The 25,451-nt window shown below is 39.2% G+C and overlaps 2 protein-coding genes and 1 long non-coding RNA gene across 3 annotated transcripts; 2 read left to right on the top strand and 1 right to left on the bottom strand.

The window, feature by feature from the left end:
- Positions 1 to 1,064: 1,064 nt before the first annotated feature.
- Positions 1,065 to 13,066, bottom strand: LOC117558943 (protein FAM216A-like). Its single transcript, XM_034235509.1, has 6 exons — positions 13,051 to 13,066; positions 12,921 to 12,949; positions 4,014 to 4,140; positions 3,350 to 3,515; positions 2,253 to 2,338; positions 1,065 to 1,183 (listed from the first exon to the last, which is right to left on the bottom strand). Exons 1-6 carry the CDS (start codon positions 13,064 to 13,066, stop codon positions 1,065 to 1,067), a joined length of 543 nt encoding a protein of 180 aa, XP_034091400.1.
- A 5,212-nt stretch (positions 13,067 to 18,278) lies between these two features.
- LOC117558942 lies at positions 18,279 to 23,861 on the top strand. Its single transcript, XM_034235508.1, has 4 exons — positions 18,279 to 18,376; positions 22,139 to 22,604; positions 23,195 to 23,312; positions 23,829 to 23,861. Exons 1-4 carry the CDS (start codon positions 18,283 to 18,285, stop codon positions 23,859 to 23,861), a joined length of 711 nt encoding a protein of 236 aa, XP_034091399.1. The 5' UTR covers positions 18,279 to 18,282.
- A 28-nt stretch (positions 23,862 to 23,889) lies between these two features.
- Positions 23,890 to 24,502, top strand: LOC117558817. Its single transcript, XR_004570877.1, has 3 exons — positions 23,890 to 23,981; positions 24,211 to 24,311; positions 24,400 to 24,502. It is a non-coding gene; the product is annotated as an uncharacterized LOC117558817 (long non-coding RNA).
- The last annotated feature ends 949 nt before the right edge of the window (positions 24,503 to 25,451 follow it).

Raw genomic sequence — 25,451 nt, 5'->3', positions numbered from 1 at the left:
GCGTTGAACACTGATGTTTGATGATGAGTAGCCTACCTAATGGTATAATAATTTCCTGACAACATGATCAAATGTGCACTTAACCTGATAAAAAAATCGAATAAAACCTAGAAATGTGATCAAATATCCTTTCACTGATAGTGTTGTATCTTTCACATTGGCTTTTTTGAGGTTGGTGTTCTTTTTTTGACGTATAATGTAATATTGTAGAAAAGTATGCTTGTTTTCAGAAAAATATTCAAGTATCCAGGAATAAAAACGTATAATACAGTTAGGGTCATGTTAGCAAACTGATTACAGAAACATTAGACACGAATTTCTGGGAAATGTAAAACTTTATGCAGAGTTTGACGTTCAAAACAGACGAAACTGATGTGTTGTTATCAGGCAAAAATGGATTAAATCCCTCTGCCTGCATTGAGCCCGTTCGCACCCTTGTTGATTGGTTGTTGTGCAAGAATCATCCAGTATAAACAGACTCGATTTTAGATGAGAAACCATCAGGAATTATAACACTATTGGGTTGTATTATCCAAGAAGGTGTTGTATCGGGTTAACATTTAAATGCCGACCAAAGTCTTCCATTTATTTATGGAGCTGGCTTTGTGCAACATATCTAAATGGCTTCAGTCCAATGTAATTAAAAAATAATCCGGTAAATGTTGCTGTTCGCTATAGATAATCCTAATATGTAAATTATTTACTTTCAAATAGTTCAGTCAAGGTCAAGCCATGAGATGTGATCATGTGATCCTAATATTTCACACACTCAAGATCTGATCACGTGATTTCCGAGAAACTGAGAAAAAGTGTTGTCTCTGTGCCACTAGGGGGCTCCAAAGCACAAAACCACCTGGTGCAGGTTTTAGAGACAAATACTGAGCTACTCACAAAGTGTTACGATTCTGTATTTTACTTGTATAAGATCCCCAAGTTTTATGATGATTATTTATGATTAACCAGGAGTTCGGTTGACCTTTATGAGGGGCTATACGAATGTCAATATTACTCTTATATTTTGACAAAAAATGTTATTGTGACAACTCAGACTTTCAATAGAAATGTCATAAATCTGAGAAGGTGTCATCCTCCCATCCTTCCATAGAGAGTGAACTAAAACAGTCACTCAGGAACTCTTCTGGTCCTTCCTCCTCTTCCTCATCCAAAAGCTGGATCCTGGCCCCTGTAACAAAAACTAAAACATTTAACCAACTAAACAAATATGGTTTAATATACTTAAAATAATTATATCAATTTGATTAAACAATCACAAACATTTCTGGTACAACCATACATTTTTTAAGTCCCATCTTCCTCTAATTATAAAACATTATATTAAAGATATAAGAAATAAAGAAATTCACACAGTGCATAAAACTAATGCATGTGACATCATGTTAAGTCAAATGCACAAATAAGTAAAAAATATATGCATGTCAAATTGAAAAAGATAAAACAGACGGTAAAATAAAATACTGTACAGTAGAAAAAAATACTGTTTAATATAAAATTATTACAAATATAAAGCAGTGATTTAAAACAATACTATGGAAGCCTGTTTGCGCCACAGGAATATATTTTTATCAATGGTAAGCTTAATAGAGGTAGGTGAGGTAAGGTCAGGTCTGACACGGCCACTTAAACAGCAGAACTGTCAACAGTACTTACACAATAGGTGTACTGTTCTCTCTATTTGTTGTTCTGTTTCAGTGTGAACATAGATTAAACAGCCAGCGAAACTCTTTTGAGAGCTGGCTTGCAGCCATGCTCCTTTATTGACTTATTTGCAGTCCGCTGACATTCAAACGGAGTGAAACTATAAAAAAAAAGAAGTTACAAGGCACTTAATGATCTCATACATGCAAGTGTAACATGCACAGATTAATTGTAGAATATGGTCATGAAGAATAAGGCATTAATAAGTGTTTTATAATGACTAATAAAGAGCCAATATACTGCTAATATGCATGTTAATTAACAACTAGTTGATGGTGAATTTGTGTACCTTAATATGAAGTTGTACCGCTTATATGATGAACATTGATGTCTATGTGCCTTATTCTGTATTTGACATAATTGTTTCAATAAAAAAAATATATATATAACTCAATATATTGAGATAGCTAAGTCAATATATTGACTCTCAGGATTTTCTTCCTGTGGCGCAAACAGGCTTCCATACAATACCCTAATTTTGCTTCTACCAATGATGTAAAACAAATATGTATATCATGAACATTTCTGTGACTTACTTCCTGGACTGTTTCTTCTCAGTTTGGGAGATTTAGTTTTATGTTTGTTCGTCTTTGTTGGTTTTGATGTTGATTTCTTGGAAAGCCTGCAGTGTTTATAAAACAGAGGAGTACATAGACATTCTGTATAATGTTAATTTAAGGACAAAAAAAGCAGCCTGTCCTCCTACAAAAAACGACCATATAGGTCGATTGTTCAGCAGCTAAATACGACCCAGAGTCACGTTTTAAAGTGTAGCACCTCTAGTGGTCGTGTAAGAAACAACATGCTCCTGTCGATCGCAAACGCTCCGGAGGGTCTTTTATTCTCAAATAACCCTCTCTGGAAAATCCTAAATTGTGGAATAGTTTGGCCATTAAAATGCTTTTTTATTAGATCCGACGATTTTAGCCTATCAAAACCTCTGAAAAAAGAAAGGTGTCTCTCAGAATCGAAAGAGAAAAACCTATGGGAAAAACACAAAAGCATTGTACACAATTTAAACCAATAAATGTCGTATAATTAACACGTATAAACTGATGTTTTTTAGTGGATGAGTACTGCAGATATCACTGTTAAATCATTTGATCATTGGTTTTATTATGAAAACGTCGAGACCGGAAATACTGTTTTCAACCCGTAACTTTACATGGAAGCTTGCCGCATATACACGTTCTCCTGACGAAACCTCAAATCATCTTCGTAATATCTATCAAACTATTGATCCTACATATCGACTGGACGTGGATTCTAAAAGTACAATATATACTTCTCGCTAGAAATCTAATCATAAAGCGTTTTAATGGCCAAACTATCCTACAATTTAGGATTTTACAGAGAGGGTTATTTGTGAATAAACGACCCTCTGTAACGTTTGCATTCAACTAGAGGCCGACAACTTTAAACGTAATTATAGGTCGTATTAAGCGCTTGAACAATCGACCCATTTGGTCGTATGTGTTGGAGGCCTTGTTGAAAAAAAGACGAGATATCTTCCACCTGAAAAATTGCAAAGAAACATAAAATAATTGCATCTCCTTTTTATGGAAAACGTGTACATATGTTCCTTTGAAATATGTTTCTGTGTGTGTACATATCTGTTGAAAGTGGGTGTCACCTGGATTTTTGGTTTGAGATTTTTGGATGACAGGATCTCCCAGAATTCTTTGCACCACTTTTAATCTTCTTCCTGTGTTTCGCCCTCAACTGAACTTCTGGTGGATGTTTATCTCTCTTATCAGCCACAGAAGACTCAACAAGCTCCTCTCTTTCTGGGCTGCCGTCTAGAAACAGTCATGCGTGGACATAAAGAAGTGAAAGACTAAAATATCAAATTACTGTTAGTCCTGTGTTAAAGGTTCATTTAAAGTGCATTACTAACATTGGAAATAATGCCAATACCAGCAACAAGTGAAATAAAGGAATTAAAACAAACATCAGTGTTTGACAAAACTCCAGATCATCAAAGCAAATACAGTATGTACAAATTAAATTAAAAATAATATACAATATATAATAATGTATGCTTACAGAAACTGTACAGGAATATAGAAGGAGGTACAAGAGGTAGTGTTGAATACATAATAAATGTGCTTCATGACTTCATTGGTAAATAAAGCAACTAAAACCATAAGAATAAAGGAAGTGTGCTTCTGGTCAAATAGGATGTGAGAGGTATACCTGCAAACCCACATAGTTGCTTTCTAGGCAACGGTGTAAGATGTTCTCTTAAAGACATGTTGTCAAGAATAAAGACAAACCTTGCGGTTAGTGTTTCTCACCTGCTGGTATACACCTGTACAGCACGTTCATGTAGTGCTGGGTGATGAGCTGACGGACGCGTGCCGGGCTGTGAGAAGCTGCCACGTTGCACAGATACTTCCTCTGAGCTGGAGACAGAGCTGCATGCTGAGCGGGAGCAGAGGTCAGGTTTCACTGCAGGGATTCACTTTCTATTACTTCCTCCTGCTGAATTCTACTCTAACAACCCCCTACTATTTTAGGATGAATCATTGATGTGTCCTTTGTAGAAGTTCTCTAAAATTAGGTCCAAGGAGGTGGTTGAAGCAATCTCCAGATTCTTCACTCAAGTAAAAGTCCTGCATTTAAAACCTCACTTTATAGGCCCGCCTTATTATTCATTTTTGGCGTTCCCTTCCCTGTAGTGTGTTATGAAGGTTTTGGTGCGTATAAATGTTCTTCAAAGGATAACATCCCCTAATTTATCACCCACACACCATTCCCCCCCCTGCCTGAAACGCCTCCATTGGACTCTTTTGTTTACCTCCGCAACTCAATGACATCACTATCTAGTGTGCATCTGGACCCGGTGACGACATTACCTATTGACGCAGCAACCACTGTAAGTTATATTCTTGTTTAATTAGACTTCTCTGTTTCATTTATTCGACTCTGTATAAATTGTTATTGTAGCGTAAACGGCTAAATCGCGTTTGAGAGATTTTAAATCTCAGATCTGCTCAGGCGAAACCTGCTTTACAGGTCTCAGCACTCAAGCCTGCATTAATATAGGCACGGCCAGTCTTGTCGCCCATCAGCTGTAGATAGTTAACTAATTAGAGGGCCGTGGCCCTACAGCTGTGAGAACTGAGCAATCAGGCGTCCATTTCGGGTAGCTCTTTCCTGGAGCGTCAGCTTCAGCGTCAGACAGCCGAAGACTGACAAAGACATTGGAGTCCTGCGGGAGTAAGACTGACAAAGACATTGGAGTCCTGCGGGAGTCACGAGGGAGGTAAAGAGGAGGCAAATCCTACTCTGATCGAGCTGGTGTCTTATTTCTCTTTTCTTTAGTTTTCTAGCCCCGCATGCTATAATCATGTGTATTTTCTCTATTCTCTATTCATGTGTCTTCTCGCAATTATCACTGGCCCTGTGTATCTCCTAATCGATATAACCGGCCTGCTCTCGTCTATCCCACGTGCTCCACTGAGATCCAACATCTAGTTTCTGGTGGCCTGTGGAATTGCCAGTCAGCTGTTCCTAAGGCTGACTTCATCTCTGGCTACGCCTCCCTGCAGTCTCTGGATTTCCTTGCTCTCACTGAGACCTGGATTACTCCATCCAACACATCCACCCCAGCAGCTCTCTCCACTGCATATTCCTTCTCCCATACACCCAGACCCACTGGCAGAGGAGGTGGCACTGGTCTCCTGCTCTCTCCCAAATGGAGCTTTTCCCTCTTCAAGCTACCTAACTTCACTCCTTCCACCACCTTTGAATTCCATGCCGTCACAGTAACCCATCCTATACAGTTAACCATTGTTGTTCTCTACCGTCCACCAGGCGCCTTGGGGGACTTCTTGGAGGAATTAGATAATCTCCTCTCACTCATCCCTGAAACTGGCCCTCCCGCTGTACTTCTCGGAGACTTCAACCTCCAGACGGGGAAGATAGACAAACTAACATCTCTGTTAACCGCCTTTGCTTTCTCACTGTCTCCGTCCCCACCGACTCATAAAGCTGGCAATGTCCTTGATCTCATATTCTCAAGGAACTGCGCTACTTCTAACCTCTCTGTAAACCCGCTCCACACATCTGATCACTTCTTCATTTCATTCTCTCTATCCCTTTCCAAACATAACAAACTAATCTCTTCTCATCCTGCACTTGTCCGCCGTAACCTTCGCTCCCTCTCCCCCTCTAGCTTTGCCTCGTCGGTGCTCTCAGCCCTCCCTTCCTCTGATTCGTTCCATCTCCTGCCTCCAAACTCTGCTGCAGAAACTCTCCTCTCTACTCTCTCATCCACTCTGGACTCGCTCTGTCCTCTCACATCTCGGCAGGCTCGTCAGTCCCCTCCTGCTCCCTGGCTAAATGATGCACTGTGTGCTAATAGAACCGTCCTTAGGGCAGCAGAGCGGAAATGGTGGAAATCCAAACACCGTGACGACCTCCTAACCTATCAGGCTCTCCTCTCCTCTTTCTCTGCTTCGATCTCTCAGGCAAAAAGCACTTTCTTTCAAGATAAGATCCAATCTTCCTATTCCAATCCTAAAAAACTATTTTCCATCTTCTCCACCCTCTTGGACCCTCCAAAAGCTCCTCCCCCCTCCTCACTTCTGTCAAGCGACTTTGTTACCCACTTTGAAAAAAAGGTTGATGATATTCGCTCTTCTTTTTCTGACTCACCTTTACTCACCGCTGGGTCACCAGACCCTCCTTCCACCCACACACTGACCTCCTTTCCCCCTCTCTCTCCAAGTGAGGTTCTTACCCTCATTACCTCTGCCCGCCCTACCACCTGTCCTCTGGACCCTATCCCTTCAAACCTCCTTCAGACTATCGCTCCTGATATTCTACCGTTTCTCACCCATTTCATCAACACTTCTCTAACTTCTGGTCACTTTCCAAACAGTCTCAAGGAGGCAAGAGTAAACCCTCTCCTAAAGAAACCCACTCTCAACCCGTCTGATGTTATAAACTACAGGCCTGTCTCTCTCCTCCCGTTCCTGTCTAAATCACTTGAACGCGCTGTCTTTAAACAACTCTCCTGTTATCTCAATCAGAACAACCTTCTGGATCCGCACCAGTCTGGTTTCAAGGCAGGTCACTCCACAGAAACTGCTCTCATTGCTGTCACGGAGGAACTGCACACTGCCAAAACTGCATCCCTCTCCTCTGTCATCATCCTATTGGACCTGTCTGCTGCATTCGACACGGTGAATCATCAGATCCTCCTTCGCACTCTCCAAAAACTTGGAGTTTCAGGCTCTGCACTTTCCCTCCTCACCTCATACCTGAAAGACCGTACCTACAGGGTGACTTGGAGAGGGTCTGAGACCGACCCTTGTCAATTAACTACGGGGGTCCCTCAGGGCTCTGTTCTTGGTCCCCTCCTCTTCTCCCTGTACACAAACTCGCTCGGATCAGTCATTAGCCCGCATGGTTTTTCTTACCACTGCTACGCTGATGACACCCAATTAATTCTGTCCTTTCCCCGCTCAGAGACCCAGGTCGTTGCACGCATCTCTGCTTGTCTAGCTGACATCTCTCAGTGGATGTCTGCTCACCACCTCAAGCTCAACCTTGACAAGACTGAGCTGCTCTTCCTCCCGGGAAAAGATTGTCCCACTCTTGACCTAACAATCAACATCGGCACCTCAGTTGTTTCCCCGACTCAGACTGCAAGGAATCTGGGTGTGACCCTAGATAACAACCTGTCCTTCACTGCAAACATCGCTGCTACAACCCGTTGCTGCAGATACACGCTTTACAACATCAGGAAGATACGTCCCCAGCTGACTCAGAAAGCGACTCAGGTTCTGGTCTAGGCTCTCGTCATCTCACGCCTAGACTACTGCAACTCCCTCCTGGCTGGTCTACCTGCATGTGCCATCCGACCTCTGCAGCTCATCCAGAATGCAGCGGCTCGTCTGGTCTTCAACCTTCCTAAATTCTCCCACACCACTCCGCTCCTCCGCTCCCTTCACTGGCTTCCGGTAACTGCTAGAATCCACTTCAAGACACTGGTACTTGCTTACCATGCTGCGAATGGATCTGGCCCTTCGTACATCCAGGACATGGTTAAACCGTACACCCCAGCGCGTGCACTACGCTCTGCATCAGCCAACCGACTCGTTGCGCCCTCGCTGCGAGGGGGACCCAAATTCCCATCGGCGAAAACACGTGGGTTTGCTGTCCTGGCTCCAAGATGGTGGAATGAGCTCCCCATTGACATCAGGACGGCAGATAGCTTGCACATCTTCCGGCGCAAACTGAAAACTCATCTCTTTCGACTCCACTTCGAGCGTTAGAACTATTAACGAAGCACTTTTATACTAATAAAGGACTGGCTTACCTAAAGCCAGTTGAGTAGCACTTGAAATGTTTGGCTCTATGAAACCTGATGTACTTATATGATTCTGTTTTCTTCAAGGTTGTGTCTTCCTGGTCGAATGTAGTTATTGTAAGTCGCTTTGGATAAAAGCGTCAGCTAAATGCAATGTAATGTAATGTAATGTAATGTAATCTAACACTTGCGCTTCTATTGGCTAGTGATCCAACACATTGTACATGATAGACTAAGGGGCGGGACATCTCTAAACGGTTGATCAATCACGACAGAGCCGGCCAGCTAACCAATCAGAGCAGACTGGGCTCTGGTTTCAGACAGAGGGTTAAAAGAGGTGCTGCAGCACAGGCAGGATGAGAAAAATAAATACCTTTTTGAACATTAGAGCATGGAGACGTGTCCCAGTAGAGGAACAACTTAGACCAACCTGATCTCACCAGAATGCGTGACTCCACCACGACTCCTTAACACCGCATTGCGTGGTGGAGTCACGCATTCTGCTACATTTACGTGTCGGCACCACGCAAAAAACCCCAATGTAAAGTGAATGAGGCTCTTTTGTCGTGGTGCACACACGCATTTCTACAACGTCCTGCAGTGAGCTTTTATTCTATAAAACGTTTTTAAAATCTACTTTATAGCTTGTAGTAACTCACAGGAGGCTTCTTTTATTTTATTTGTATTCATAATAATTTTTATTTTTCGTCAGAATGTATTATGGTGCATTAGTTACGAATTTTTGTTCTCAAAAAACAGTGCATTGTGTGTAATACAACTGTGATTTTTATTAAATTAGTTCGTTTTTAAGGAAGGCCAGAGTTTCAGCTGTGTCAATAGATTGTTCCCTTTAGTTAACGTTATTTAAAAGATAATGATCATGTCCCCTTTATTGTATTACGAGCGTCCATTCCCATTGGATAACGGAGAATTTTACACCCGGAAGTAAGTATTCTCCTTACTGTCGATTGATTTTACAGTGATATCTGCACTACTCATCAACTCAAAAACACCAGATTATCCTTGTTAATTACACAACATTGATTGGTTTAAATTGTGTACAATGCTTTTGTATTTTTCCCCTTCGATTCGGAGAAACTAATATTTGTTCGGAGTTTTTGGATGGCAGAAGACACTACACTACCCAGAATCCTCAGCTATCGTTTGGGACTACACCATGTGCTTAGCTTGACAAACCCCGTGATCAGTCCTCAAGCTCTGTGATTGGTTGACCTCCAACTGCATTCCATATGAAAAAAAAACGTTTCGTAAAAGATAAAATCATACTTTATTCAGCAGTGCTTGCTTTACTCTTTGAAAGTCATCACATGAATGCATTGTAATAAATGGTTTGGCTGCATTAAATATATTACACATCTATCGTAGTTCTTTATTTATCTACAGAGATCGGGCATCAGAATAGACCGGAAACTATTCTTTTACCGTTCTGTTTTAATTTCACAATAAAGTTAGTAGTAATCATCTGTTTTGATATTATTGTTTTTTATTAACTACTAGACTGCTGGGTCAGACTGTTAAAACCATATTTTCTGTGTTGCTGTGGGGTTTTTCCATCGCTTTTGTGTTACAAATATCAAAACAATAACAAAATATATCCGTCGTAAACTAAACCGGAAACAGCAGTATATTTTATTTTGTTAACACTGTAAACTTGACAGCTTTTTAACCCAAACCACCTACTGGTTAAAGCACGTTATTACACGTTTGGAGTAATTGCAATGCAGGTAGATTATGTTGCTTTTTAATGACTGTTTAAAATGCCTTTTTCTTAATGTCTTTCATTTTTGTAAAGCACTTTTGAATGTGTTATATTTGATGAAAACATTTAAATATTAAGAGTACATACAAAATAGTGGGAAAGTAGAAGGTCAATGATATAAATATAGAATAGAAAATATCAAGAAGATACTGTAAATAATATCTACAATAAAATAGTTTAGTGCCTGATAGGAGGATGTGCAAAACAAACAAACTAATAAGGCTTTATTTAAACATTAAAGAATACTTTAGGCTAAGGTCTTCTTTTAAATAAGAAAAAAGCTTTGGGGGTATCTATCTACAGATACATATTAAGCCTGACAAAGTACTTAATGTCTAATATATTGCATGGTTTGTTTTGGAACTTGACAATCAACTTTCCTGCAATGTTAACTATGTTGAAGCACTTATTTTAACCGATATTATACATATTTATTATATTCTTATAAGATGTTAGATAGAATAATAAATGTGCAGAATATGACAGTTTAATGGTGGAGGTACACACATATTGATAGATGTCTTGTAATGCACTGTTGAGGAACCTGTGACCCAAGTTTTGCATTCATTGCATAACTACACCGTAGTTGTGTATATGATATGTCAATAAACCATAGAAAATCTTGAAAGGGATGTGCAAAATATCAATTATATATAGTCTTTAATGAACGATTAGAGAATAACGAGTAATGAATATGCTTTATACGGATCTGCAGATAAATGTTTAGTCTTCTCAAGCACCAACTATCAAATATCTCTCCTGATTGTTGGCACTTGACAATCACCTTCACTGAATTTTACTCAGGTGCAACTAAAGTCTGATTTAAGGGTTGTTTATATTTCACATCATTAATCCAAATCTGTAAAGTAACTAAAATAAATGTAGTGGAGTAAAAACACCACGTTAACCTTAAAGAAAGCCCTCAGGATTATAAAAGACCCCCATCACCCCAGCCACAAACTGTTCTGTTTGCTGCCGTCTGGCAGGCGGTACCGCAGCATCCGGACTAAAACCACCAGACTCAGGGACAGCTTCATCCCACAGGCCATAAGACTATTAAACACCTGATATTTGAAACAACATCCATAACATTCATCTGGCTGCTACATATAAATTATTTATCTAATATATCATATTCACAATGTGACTGCTTTTTTGTCTTTTGTTTTCTTAGTTATGTTCTCTTTTATATGTGTGTGTTATGTGTAACGTTGCTGCCTTCTTGGCCAGGTCAGCATTGAAAATGAGATTGTATCTCAATGCTTTTATCTGGTTAAATAAAGGTTAAATAAAATTAAAAAAAGATTCCAATCACTTGTATATAGACTCTTATTGCACTATTTCACTATTTTTTCTGTGTATCTGTTTTATTGTGTTGCACTGTTGGAGGAGCCTGCGACCTAAGGGGGGGGGGGGGGGGGGATAGGACACGTTCGATTCCTGTTTTGAATAGTGTGCCGTCGATGGGTTTCATTCCATTTCAAGGTGCTTTTTGACGCTCCGTGTAAACTTCGCGCACTGCCACTCCAACATCCAATCACAGAGCTTGGGGACTGATCACGGGGTTTGTCAAGCTAAGCACATGGTGTAGTCCCAAACGATAGCTGAGGATTCTGGGTAGTGTAGTGTCTTCTGCCATCCAAAAACTCCGAACAAATATTAGTTTCTCCGAATCGAAGGGGAAAAATACAAAAGCATTGTACACAATTTAAACCAATCAATGTTGTGTAATTAACAAGGATAATTTGGTGTTTTTGAGTCGATGAGTAGTGCAGATATCACTGTAAAAATCAATCGACAGTAAGGAGAATACTCACTTCCGGGTGTAAAATTCTCCGTTATCCAATGGGAATGGACGCTCGTAATACAATAAAGGGTACATGATCATTATCTTTTAAATAACGTTAACTAAAGGGAACAATCTATTGACACAGCTGAAGCTCTGGCCTTCCTTAAAAACGAACTAATTTAATAAAAATCACAGTTGTATTACACACAATGCACTGTTTTTTGAGAACAAAAATTCGTAACTAATGCACCATAATACATTCTGACGACAAATCAAAATTATTATGAATACAAATAAAACAAAAGAAGCCTCCCGTGAGTTACTACAAGCTATATAGTAGATTTTAAAAACGTTTTATAGAATAAAAGCTCACTGCGGGACGTTGTAGAAATGCGTGTGTGCACCACGACAAAAGAGCCTCATTCACTTTACATTGGGGTTTTTTGCGTGGTGCCGACACGTAAATGTAACAGAATGCGTGACTCCACCACGCAATGCGGTGTTAAGGAGTCGTGGTGGAGTCACGCATTCTGGTGAGATCAGGTTGACTTAGACATATGAACCTGAACATTTGCATAATCAGGAGATACTTACAGATAGGGGAAGAAAATGTGTAATCTTAAAAGTAAAGCTGTCAGAAAAATGTAGTGGAGAAGATTCGATTAGATCTCAGTGATTGTTCGTTTTACCTTCAGATGTGGGCCGGCAGATAATGATTTGGCGATTTGTATGGTCATCACATGTTGGTGTTGTGAATCACATCTTGCAATCGCTGGTCTGTTGATTTTCAAACCATTGTTGAGGTTCACATTGGGATCTTTCAATGCTGGTACCATGCAGCAGAAATGTAAATAAAAGATATCGGTTACTAGTTAGCTATAAATGTCATAATGTCATGGTTGAGTTTCCACACATGAACCAACACCAATGACTTGTATGTGGGTTAAGTTTCTAGTAAGTAAAACAATGCGAGTGAGCTTTCCTCCTGTTACTGATCAGGTGTGAATTAGGTCGAGTTCAAGTGTAGGATTTCCTCTCTTTTTTCCACAGATCTCGCTGTGTCCCAGATAGAAAACATGACTCTCAGGTTTCAAAGCAGACAGGATGCTAGACATGTTTTGTTTATTTAATGGGGATATATATATATATATGCACATCTGAAATCTGAGCCATGTAGAGTCAACTAAGTAGAATAGAAAAAACGAAATATAAAGCTGAGACATTATATAGGTTTTCTATTATTTCTGCTTGTCATTTTTTGACTTGATTGATTGTCTGACTCTTTAAACCAACGTTTTGTAGGAAAAACGTACCCATTTTTGATGCATCCATCCCAAAACTCCTGCAACAGAAAGACATTCTCCGTGACATTAAGACAACACAAGGGGTTAAAGAAAAAATTGCATTTTTTGGCATACAATAGGATGAAATCATAAATTGTACCTTTGTAAAGCCTCATCCTGTTGCAGCCTGTGGTTCCTCTGACTTTCTGCAAATGATACTTGTTTTCTCATGTCGGAAAACAGAGTGAAGTGTCCTCTGAATAAGCAGCACTGGCAGCAACAGCCAGGTAAAGAAATACATCCGTCCACGCTGAAGTCCAAATAAATAAAGCAAAGATGGTGTCTGTTCTCACTAAAAACCTTAACGTCCAGAGTGGGTGTGTCTTTCAAATAAAGCTCCAGCTTTTGCAGTAAAATGTCCTGCATGCAATACTCAACACGTACTTTTATTCAGAGTTGGCATGCTTTCATTTTCAGGTTTTCTGCATGCATCATTTTCAAACATATATGCAAATCAAGTAAGCTGAAGACATTTGTTCCTCAACATCACAGAGAAGTTATGAAACATTTCAATATGAAGAAATATTTCTGTTTGGTCAACCAATCTTATTCAGTCAATTGGTTCTATGAGTGTAAAGAGTCTGTTATTTAAAATTAATATATGACTTCGAAATCGTTTAAATAAGGTAAGTGGTTTCTTGAAATGCATTTAACTTTAAACAAAGTAAATGTTCACTTTAAATAAAGTGTAACTGTTGTTGTCATGTTCATTACTGTCAAAGGGTGAGGTTGGGACTACGTTTACAGTCAATACTAATACATTAAAGATATCATTTATAAAGTTAGAGTTTGTTTCAATTGAATCGATGTTATATGTTTTAAAGAGGCCCTAATGCTTTTTAGTGTCTCCTTTCCTGTAGTGTGTTATGGATGCAATATCTCTGCCTGACGTGAAGTCGATAGTCGGGCAATATTTCACAATATATACACCGTTTGTTGGGTTTCTAGGGAATAACCAGCTCTCCTGATCTTGGATAATGGATTTGCTCTATGTGTGTGTGTGTGTGTGTGTGTGTGTGTGTGTGTGTGTGTGTGTGTGTGTGTGTGTGTGTGTGTGTGTGTGTGTGTGTGAGAGAGAGGGAGATAGTGGATATAATCCCAGATAATTATTCTTTAACGGCTTTCTCTCAAGGGGGAATTTGGGGGAAATTGTATTTAGGCACACCCAAATGTGGAACTGTTACATTTCCAGTTTCATATTGTGTGATGCTTCTTGATGACTGAGTACCATTTATTGTGTTTGGATCATTTCATATACAAGATTAAACACAGAAGGACCAACCATGTTTCCTATTTGCAGTGTGACTAAAGTGTGTTTGACAGATAACTCTCAAGTTTGTGTGTGTGTGTGTGACACCAACCCAGTCTCACGGCATTTCGTGTTATAGTCACGACATTTAATCTATTGATTCGTGTTCACCAACACGATTTTCACCTTTTTTTCGTGTCACACAGAACGATTTTAAAAGCAATGTATTTCTATTGGTAGTATGTTTCGTGCCTGCAACACGTATTTTTCTCCGGTCGGGTCTTGGAAGACCGGAAGCTGTGGGGTTCATAAAAACATGTTCTTACTCAATATCAAGCCACGATTATTGTTTTTATTTTAAATCGTATAATGTCTGACTTTTTTTGCCGTATGTGAGGAAAAGAAATGGGGCTCAGAGCCTCGGAATACTGAAATCTGTATTTTTTTAATCTTTTTGTCCTTCTAATTTGTTATTGTTGAGTAAATAACAGTGTGTTATTTAGAAAAGAATAACAAATTAGAAGGAAAAAAAGATTAAAAAAGATTAAACACACAATTATCGATGTTTTTATTTATTTGTTTGATTCCATAATCTCGGGCTTTTTTGGCGTCCGTCAGGAAAAGAAATGGGGCTCAGAGCCTCGGAATACTGAAATCTGTATTTTTTAATCTTTTTGTCCTTCTAATTTGTTATTCTTTTCTAAATAACATACTGTTATTTACTCAACAATAGCACACAATTATCGATGTTTTTATTTATTTGTTTGATTCCATAATCTCTGGCTTTTTTGGCGTCCGTCAGGAACTCAATTTCAAAATAAAAATAACCGGAAACAGACGTAGGCCTATATGGGACATTTCGAGCATCATTGCGATACACAGCCACTGAACTGATTACCCAAGATCCTCAGCTAAGCTCGGTGATTAGATTGTTTAGCTGCAATGCACGTTGGGATATGGTGTTTATGCAATATGAAATCTGAAAAACATTTAAAAAAAAAGAAAACAATACTTTATTCCGAGTGTGCTTGCTTTTCTCTTTGAAAGTCATCACATAACGGCATTGTAATACACGTTTCGGCTGCATTAAATATTACACATCTGCCTTAGTTCTTTATTTATAGAGCCCTGATTAGAAGACCTCTACAGTATACAAACTGGAAGAACTGCCACGGAAACTGAATATGTGACGTGGATCATAAATATATCAGCAATTAAACAACATCTTCAATTTCTCTTCACACAATACGTCTCCTTGCAGTATCAATACTAATTCGGCTGACTTTTATATTTGATCCAATTCCAATTCCAATCAAATTCTTTGAATATAAGAATGTAAATATGAGTTGAAAGAATAGTCAGGGGTTTTGGGTGATGGGAGACACATCTATGGAATCAGAATTTCAATAGCTTACCATTAAATGACGGATATACCTTTCTATCTGTTTTACAAATCAGATATTAATGTGTAGAAGTAAAACATGTGAAATAATATAGCAATATGCTGTAAAATTATGTGAAAACATGAATAAAACTACACATCTTCAGATGTTATCCATACATTAAAACTGCGGTCGCACTTGTGCGCGCAGTGAGGGCAGCCGGTCGTCCCGACGTCAAGCAGACGCGCGAGTCCTGGGAAATGAACCGTTTCTCATTTCTATAATTTTCGCGTCCCAGACTCCCAGGTCCTCCGGCAGCGACCCGGAAACGGATGTCGGCGCGCCGTCTCGAAGGAAAACAAATTTCTCTAAAGGCTCGTCGAGGATCGATTATCGAGGAGGCTGTCTGGAGGAGCCGTAACCGAGGATACACTGATTTAGAGGAGAGAGGAGAGAGGAGTGTCTCTAGAGGAGCTATAACCGAGGGTACACTGAAGTATTCTCCTGAGACGATTTCAGCCAACAGTGATGTTTAAAAGAGGTGTGACGCATGGCTGGACTTCTGTCAACGAAGCACAGCTCTGCAAACTGTTCCCGTTGTGATCATAAGTTATTTGAGATGATCAAATGTGCATCAGACTTTCTGCCCTTTACCGTTTGTTTACTCACTAATCACCTGTCCCCTGGATGTTAGGCTATTTTTTTTTCAATACAACTGCTTTCATTGTGACGCGATGTTTACAGTGAGAACAGCTGCTGAGGTCAGTGCAGAAAGCAGAACAGTGTGTATAATATATATCGCTCAATAATAAATGTAACAGGCCTACATTTCACACTTTATTTGTAGGCTTTAGGAGATATCTACAAATAAACAGTAGGGTTAGGGTTAGGGAGTGTATAGGTGTCTGTTGTAATGAATATGCCGCCAGCAAAGGGCGTTGTTGGACTAACAGTAGGTGTGTGTGTGTGTTTGTGTGTGTGTGTGTTTGTGTGTTTGTGTGTCTGTTTGTGTGTGTGTGTGTGTTTGTGTGTGTGTGTTCTCCGTTAGCCTGCGAGCTCCCCGTTTGAGCGAAGGACTATTCCTTCTCAATGTAGTATGACATTGAATATGCGCTGAAGTTGTCCTGGATTGGAATTTTCCCGATCATTCCCATGTGAGGAGTTTGCAGAAATGTCCTTAAAATGCATGAAAAACGCACATTTTTCAAAATGGCCGACTTTGTCGGGGGCGGGGCTAATAAAAGCCAATTTGAAATATGTCCGCAATCATAAGAGCAATGTGTATACAGTGTTTCGTGAATATCGGAATAACTATATCCGAGTAGTTTGGAGTAATTTGCGACATGTAAATCGTCAAAAATTGTGTATTCGCTGTTAGCTTACGACCTCCACGATTGATTTATCACAAATGTAATCCGCAATACTTCATGACATTGGCCAGGGGCTGAACCTGTCCTGCATTGGAATTTTTCCGATCATTCCCCTAGGAGGAGTTCGCAAGAATGTGCTGAAAATGCATGAAAAATGCACATTTCACATCATTAATCAGAATCTGCTGGTCCCGTTCGAATCCAGTTTTGGATAGTCTGCCGTGGTTTCGTTCCATTTCAAAGAGCTATTTGACGCTCGGCGTAACCTTGGCGCACTGCCACTCCAACATCCAATCCCAGAGCTTGAAGATTAATCACGGGGACTGTAGTCCCAAACGATAGCTGGGGATTATGCGTAGTGTAGTGTCTTCGGCCATCCTAAACTCCGAAATGTTTTTCGGATTTCATATCACATAAACACCATATCCCAACATGCATTGCGGCTAAAACATCCAATCACCGAGCTTAAACCATAGCTGAGGATCTTGGGTAATCAGTTCAGTGGCTGTGTATCGCAATGATGCTCGAAATGTCCCATATAGGCCTACGTCTGTTTCCGGTTATTTTTATTTTGAAATTGAGTTCCTGACGGACGCCAAAAAGCCAGAGATTATGGAATCAAACAAATAAATAAAAACATCGATAATTGTGTGCTATTGTTGAGTAAATAACAGTATGTTATTTAGAAAAGAATAACAAATTAGAAGGACAAAAAGATTAAAAAATACAGATTTCAGTATTCCGAGGCTCTGAGCCCCATTTCTTTTCCTTACATACGGCAAAAAAAGTCCGACATTATACGATTTAAAATAAAAACAATAATCGTGGCTTGATATTGAGCAAGAACATGTTTTTATGAACCACACAGCTTCCGGTCTTCCAAGACCCGACCGGAGAAAAAGACGTGTTGCAGGAACGAAACATACTACCAATAGAAATACATTGCTTTTAAAATCGTTCTGTATGACACGAAAAACACACACACACACATACACCATCTGCATTTTTCAGAGATTTTCTTATAAATTAACCTTAACAGGAGGCACTTTTGAACTCTTGTCATGTGTTGCTTCCATATTGCAGAATAACAACGCAGTTATAAGGAAGCACGAGGCAAAGAAATATGCATTACGTAAGAAATGAACAAGTTATCAGTCACTCTTGTGTTTGATTAAGTCTGATGTGTTTACCGGATGTGAAGCAGAGGGCAAAAAGTTATAGATAAAATGTTGCTTGGAATGAACTTTCACACACACCTGAGGAGGAATGTGATTCACTTCAATGTCACAGCACGGAGGCACAACCTGTGTAAACGTATATTGAAACTGGAGATGAATAAATTCAAGGCATTCGTTGTGAAGAAAAAAGCTTTCAGGAGAGAAAGCACACAGCCTTTAATAGAGAATAACAACGTCATACAACATGGTAAGACTCTTTTTGGATCATGAGTTTGCACAAGTGATCTTCTTTTATATGTAGACTATCAATGACATCTTCTACTATTGTCTGTCTTGGTAGTATATTTGTTTTGCTACAGCTTAAAAAAAGGCCATGTTGATTTAGTATTATTTTAAGTAATATTTTCTTATGTGTGACAACTGAAAACTGAGTTATGAAAAGTGTTGCATGCTTAATCTTAAGTACAAGTACAAGCAACAAATACTTAAAGTGTTAAAAGTACAAGTACTTATTGGCATATAAATAGGGGTCTTCACTTAAAGGTGGAGCTCTTTTTCCTTTAAAACAGCTGGGTAACTTAATTTAACATACATCATGATCAAAATCTGAATGTTTAAAGTAACTAAAGCGATAAAAAAATGTCAAAATGCACTTAAGTATAAAGTAGCACAAAATGGAAACATTCATTATACAGTAACTCAAATTGCCTTTTTCCCTACAGTAATTAAGTAAATAAACAAATAAATCTATATTTAAGTGTGTTTAGATTTAAAAAAAAAAAAAAAAGATATACAAACAGTAAAAACGGTTAACAGCAGTGTATAAGTGGAGGCAAATCAAAGTGTTGGAGCAGTTTCATGGAAGACTGTAATATCAGGGTTTAAATCAGAGTTTATCAAACTGCTGCTGCCACTGGTGTTAATATCAGGCTAGCTGGAATTCCCCTGTAAACCTAGACAAATATGTGACGTTAGTTACGCTTGTGTCATGGCCTGGCTCTTGGCCATAACAAAAAGCGTGGAAAGGACAAGAATATATAGGAAAATATATTTATTTAACAATAACTCAACGTAACCAAAACCTAATAAAAAGGCAAGGCAAAAGTATAAGCGACGTGGCTGTTCTCCCAGAACAGGTCCTCTGCGGGGAGAGAGATCGAGATTTTGAGGCTCGTCTCAATTTAATCTTTCACCTCCTCCTTTCCCTCACTCGAGTCCCTTCCTTGCGTCTTAGCTCCGCCTCCAGAAAATGCGAGCGAGAGACACGAGGAGGAGACGCAGAGGAGTCCTCAGGTATTCATTGGGATGTCCTCGTTCACTCAAACGTCACTTTAAAACGACGTCTGTTAATGATGACATGTGCACAGCTGTATCCCCTCTCATCCAAGCCCCCAGGAAGTGCGCCGGACTCAGATGAAAATATTCGTGCTGGCCAAACGGCGGTACTACACTTCCGTTTGGTTACCAGGCCCGGAAACACTTTTTCCTATTGACTTACATGGGGAAAGAGTGGTCTGTAACTCGTTGGATAATTTTTTTTAAACTAAATAAACTACCCAGTATGAACACTTGTATAGCCCTTATTAAAAACATTCGTTCCTCAAGTTGTAAAAATTAGCTAATAACGTTATTCTGAGTTATTTCCCTCTGCATTATGAACGCGCATCTAACCCACGGGACCGCGCCGCCCGGCACGTTCATGTTACGTGTCCCGACCAATCAGAGCACACTGTGCTGCTCCCAGGGAGGGTGGGGCTGGAGCTATTGGAGCTACAACGAGCCGTTAAAGGCAGAGAGTGAAATTCAGTGAATACACGTAGTTTACAGAGATGCTGTTTGAGAAACCAATGTGAGTTGCGTTTATCTTTACCCATGGATGCACAATAAGAACGGATCCATATCGTCTTACTGCCATCCCACGGAGCTGTAATAATGGATATATTGCACATGTTTGCTGTAATTCATTATCATACATGGGCTGTATGATTAAATCTTGTACCGTAAATGTTGTATTAAATAAAGTTAATATTACCGACATTATTAACGTCCCTGTAGCTTCGTATTGCACTAAGAAGCTTATTGCACTGTATATAAATATATATATATACAGTGCAATAATAATTTCATGCTAAATGAAGCTCTGTTGGATATCACTAGATCCTGTTACAGCGTAATATAAGTACATAACGATTGATGTGTACATTAGCATCATTACTAGCTAGCCGCTAGCTGCTAACTGCCGCCTCGTTCATATCAAATCCATGATAACAACAATCCATTACCATGCTGTCATGAACGCACGGACGGTGCTATTACGTGTACGCAAATTGACGTGCTTGATGTGAACGAGCATTTTGGTTAAAATTGCGCATGCTCTATGAGTGCACATACGGGTACTTCTCAGGCATGCTGGGTAATCTGTGACGTTTCACTCTCTCAAAAGTTGGGCCATTTTATCATCATGCGCTAATGAGCAGCTCTCATAGGAATGAATGAGGCCCCGCCTCCCACGCTGTATCCAGTTCTTATTATACATCCATGCTCTCATCGAGCTTAACTGAATAACCCTTTAGAACCGGCCCATTTGTTGTTAAATATGTATTTAAATGAATGAATCTTTCTCTTGTTAGTCAAGGAATTCAATGTATGATGGTTGGTCCTGCTTTTGTGTTCCGTTTTGTTGTAAAATGAAGCCTACATTTAAATAAAAATATAATCATAATAATGTGAAAGCCTTTAAGTGTTTTCACTACTCGTGTATAAAAGCCCCGCCCCCACCTTCACAGCTGGTCGATTTCAACACAGGAAAACGGAGAACTGGAAGAATGAGTGGAAAAGCGTCACATACATTTATAAGTGCTCACAGCTCCGTGGGAATTATGTGCAATTCATTTCTTAAGGTTATACTAACAATTTAAGTCATGTTTAATGATCTTGAACGTCACTAAAACATAGCTATTAAGAAAGCTATTTCATGAATGGCTAGATCTTGAAAAAATAACAATTATTGTTATTGTTTTGTGTTAAGATATTCAGGAGTTAAATTATTTAAAATTCACAGTCCTGAATGTGGGTTTGTGGTGAATGTGGACACATAGGACACACATTTTCAGAGTAAAGGCTTTCACATTATTATAATTATATTTGTATTTAAATGTAGGCTATATTTTACACCAAAACGGAACACAAAAGCAGGACCAACCATCATACATTGAATTCCTTCACTAACAAGAGAAAGATTTATTCATTTAAATACATATTTAACAACAAATGGGACGGTTCTAAAGGGTTATTCAGTTAAGCCCATAGACTGGTTAAGCCCAATGAGAGGGGATACAGCTGTGCACATGTCATCATTAACAGACGTAGTTTAAAAGTGACGTTTGAGTGAACGAGGACATCCCAATTAATACCTGAGGACTCCTCTGTCCTCTCGTCTCCTCCTCGTGTCTATCGCTTGCATCTTATGGAGGTGGAGCTAAGACGCAAGGAAGGGACGCGAGTGAGGGAAAGGAGGAGGTGTTTTATTAGTAATTGCTAAAAAATGCTGAGTAGCTATCTCAGACTATTTTGCAGGTATTATAAACAAAATAACTTGAGGTGAATTGTTTACCTGATGACAATCAGAGAAAGATTTACCATTTACATTTAAGGGCAGTGTCTGCAGTATATTTATAACAGAAAATATACATTAAACTTTACAATAAACAATAAAGGGGCCCTATTATAACTTTTGGGGGTTTCCCTTTCCTGGAGTTTGTTATAGGTTTTTGTGCATGTAAATGGTCTGCAAAGGCTAAAATCCCTGTGTTCCCTCCAGAGGGAGTTTCTCTCCCACAACTGCATCACTGAACTATTTCATCAACCAAATCTCACAATAAAGCCTTTTTTGTGATATTTAAACAAATGTAATATTTCCTCACTTCTTTTCACCAAGCCTCCTCTGAAACTGTTTTTAAAAAACTCTCATTTACAGTGTTTTGACCTTCATTTCAATCTTTTTTCACAGGATTTAAACAGGCACCATGTACCAAGTATGAAAACGCTTTGGTTCAGAATACCTTGGACATCCACAAAGAACAACGCCTGCAGAGTGAGGAACAGATCACACCTGAGAAACTCGCTGGACTTCTTCAGGTGCCACTTGAGGATGGATTTTGTTGCTCAACACACCGTCAGCTCAATGCAGAGCAGCAGCATCTCTGCCTCGTACAAAGATCTGTGGACCAACACTTCCCAAAGCTTCCTCCAGATGTGGACCAGAACCTCCATCAGTACCTGGAGAACGTGCAGAAGATGGTTATTACCGAGTTTGTGAGGCTGGGTTCCCCTCTGACACGTATGGGGCTGATGGGAAGTCTGATTGATTGCTACCATCGTGAGACATTTACTCGCCTCGATGATCTGCTGCAGAACGTCCGATCCTCGAAGAACTCCTTTGGGTTGATGAAATGGGTCCTACATACGTATCTGAGGTATCTTTCTCTACATTTTAAGCCTTTGGATATCTATTTGTTTTGTGGCAATGAGATGGACCCATCCTTGCAAATTGAAGAGACCCTTGATTAAAAAACAATCTTTCCGAAATGCTTGACTTAAATCACAGAATATTTTATCTGGCACATTTATGATTTTTTTCTTGTTAATTACCCTTTCCAGTCTCAGAACATTTTCAGAATATAACTTCACTTCCCTGGCTCTTTTAAACCTATCCTATCAAGACCCTGAAACATTATGAATACCTCAACTTGAATGCGTACCGGGCCTTTACTTTTTAACCTAACCAAGTACATTTGATGCTTAAACCCATAGACACTGATCCACGTGATCATGACATTGACCACATGCCATGATTAATGTCTGTTTTGATCCAAATGCATCGCATAAGGAACCCTTAATTACCCTTAATGAAATGCAAGGTCATAGTGACACAGATTTTAAGAATTGTTCTCGTATTTCTTTTCTTAAGTACCCTAAAAATATTTTCTGAATCATAGATTAATTGATAATGAAATTAAATATTTGTGTGCTCAGTTCTGATTCTGTCATTGTTTTACTTTCCCAGCCCGGAGATGCTCTGTCATCCTGAACTTCAAGAAGTGGATCCCATTAAAAAGGTCGACCTCCTGCTGTTCACCGAGTTGGTGGGACAAGCAAAGGACAAACTACTTGAAAATGTGGAGGTAAGAATACTGAATTATGTAAATGTCCATGTTTGGCTATAGTTTGCAGCCAAATGCAGTTAAAAAGACTGAGGCAGGTATAAACAAAAAGTGAGCTTTTGAATAAAGGGAGCTGATAACAAAAACAAACAGGGGGCCTAGGCAAGGTCAAACAAAACTATAACAACAAAGAAAACTGAACGAGTAGATACCAGAGAGGCACGAGGAACAAGGATAACACAGGGAAATCAGGCAGGACTGAAAGAAGGAAGACGGGAACAAAGAGAGCAAACCACCAGAGATCACAGGGGAATATGCTTATATACCCATACTAATCACTGAGACAACACACAGCTGGGGGGAGGGGGCATGCAAAAACACAAGGGGTAGCAGGTGAATAGAATCTGACAATCATACATAGACAGGAAGTAAAGCAAGACAAGACAGGAGAAAATACATTTCAAAATAAAACCTTAAACAAAACCAGGATCATGACAGCAAATGTATGAATTATGCATTCATTTCTCTGTTACTCAGTGTCACTACAACCACACTGCTGAACACTTCTGATGTGTATTCTGTCATCCTATTGTTGCACAGAACGAGGTCAAAGTGTACCTGGAGAAAATCCTGCAGAATGAGAGAGACAAAGAAACTGTCAAAGATGACCTGTATGTGGACACTATCCAGGTACAAAGTCTATGGTTACTATGAGAGTTATAGAAAGGACTAGTGTGCATGTGTCTATTAATAAAGTATATCTTCCTATATACTGTCTTTTTCAGTACATTATTTGAAACATCTATCTAGTTGTAACTATAAAATGTGATAATTATATAGTGAATTGCATTATTTACTTTTTAATTTGATTTCCAATGTATCTTGAAAAATGTTGTTGTTGTTGTTGTTTCTATTTCAGTGCATTGATGCCATGATCGAGGCGGGGAGACAAATCAGCCAAAAACTGTCTGGCCGCGTGCAGGATGTCTGTTTCCAAGAGCTGCTGAATTTTCTGACACAGTGAGAATAATTTACTGATTTATTTACACATATTAACACCAGTACCTAAAGCATGAATAACCACAATGGCTTTTTATTTGCTTTGTAGGTACACCAATGAGCAGACTGAGATTCTTGAAAAAAAAGCAAAAGTGGACAAACCAGAAATCAAAGATGTCCTCAAGATTTTGAAGAACTGCAAAAAGATCAAGTAAGAGGGGACCTTTTCGGCTAATTTTTAGGTTTCATAATTTTGTGACATGTCTCCATGCTTTAATATTCAAAAAGCTCTTTATTTCTCTCATACTGCCTGTGCTGCAGCACCTCTTTTCACCCTCCGTCTGAAACCAGAGCCCAGTCTGCTCTGATTGGTTAGCTGGTCAGCTTTTCTGTGATTGGTCAACCGCTTAGAGATGTCACGTACAATGTGTTGTGAAGTGCTATCCAATAGAAGCGCGAGTGATGTCACTATCTCCAGGAAGTTCACTTTTTTCCCCCCTGATTTTTCCTCTCAGGCAGTACATCCAGACAAAGGAGATCAAAACATCCCTTCTCAAAGAAACCCTGGCTGTACTTGACAACATGGAGACTTTTACTTTGAAAGTCCTGAAGGAAATCACAGCTGACATGACAGAGGTAGCTATTCAACTTAATCACTAATATAATGTTTTCTTACATGTTTAAAAGTGGATTATGATTTATGCATATATCGAACTAATGTTTATATTTTTGTTAAATCACAGAGGTACCTAAAGAAATACTTCAAATCGGAGAACAAGGAGTTTCACCTCTTGATCCTGGACTTGAAGCATCTTTTCTCAGAGCTGCAGGGCTTCCAGGGCGTCCAAATGGTACGTCTTGAATCCCCCCATTCAAATCTTTATTGTTGAATTTGCATTGACAATGACAAAAGCTTCCTATTTCCTCAAGAGTGTTTGTTTTTAATTAAAGAAGATTTATTTCTATGAACAGTTATTCATAATTTCTGCCTAATTTATGTGAAATATCAATATTTAGCTAATTCTTTCCCATTTCTCTTTTCTGCATTTAGTTAAAGTACTTGTGTGTAATGCACAACCCTTTATATAATACCAATTAAGACTTTGGCATAAGTCTTCACTTTGGATTTCTAGAAATAGAGATATTTGCTGAGGAAAATGT

This window comes from Gymnodraco acuticeps, unplaced genomic scaffold (genome assembly GCF_902827175.1).
Source record: "Gymnodraco acuticeps unplaced genomic scaffold, fGymAcu1.1, whole genome shotgun sequence".
Taxonomy (NCBI): domain Eukaryota; kingdom Metazoa; phylum Chordata; class Actinopteri; order Perciformes; family Bathydraconidae; genus Gymnodraco; species Gymnodraco acuticeps.
The sequence above is the reverse complement of the archived record's forward strand: the minus strand, read 5'-3'. Positions and strand labels throughout refer to the sequence as shown.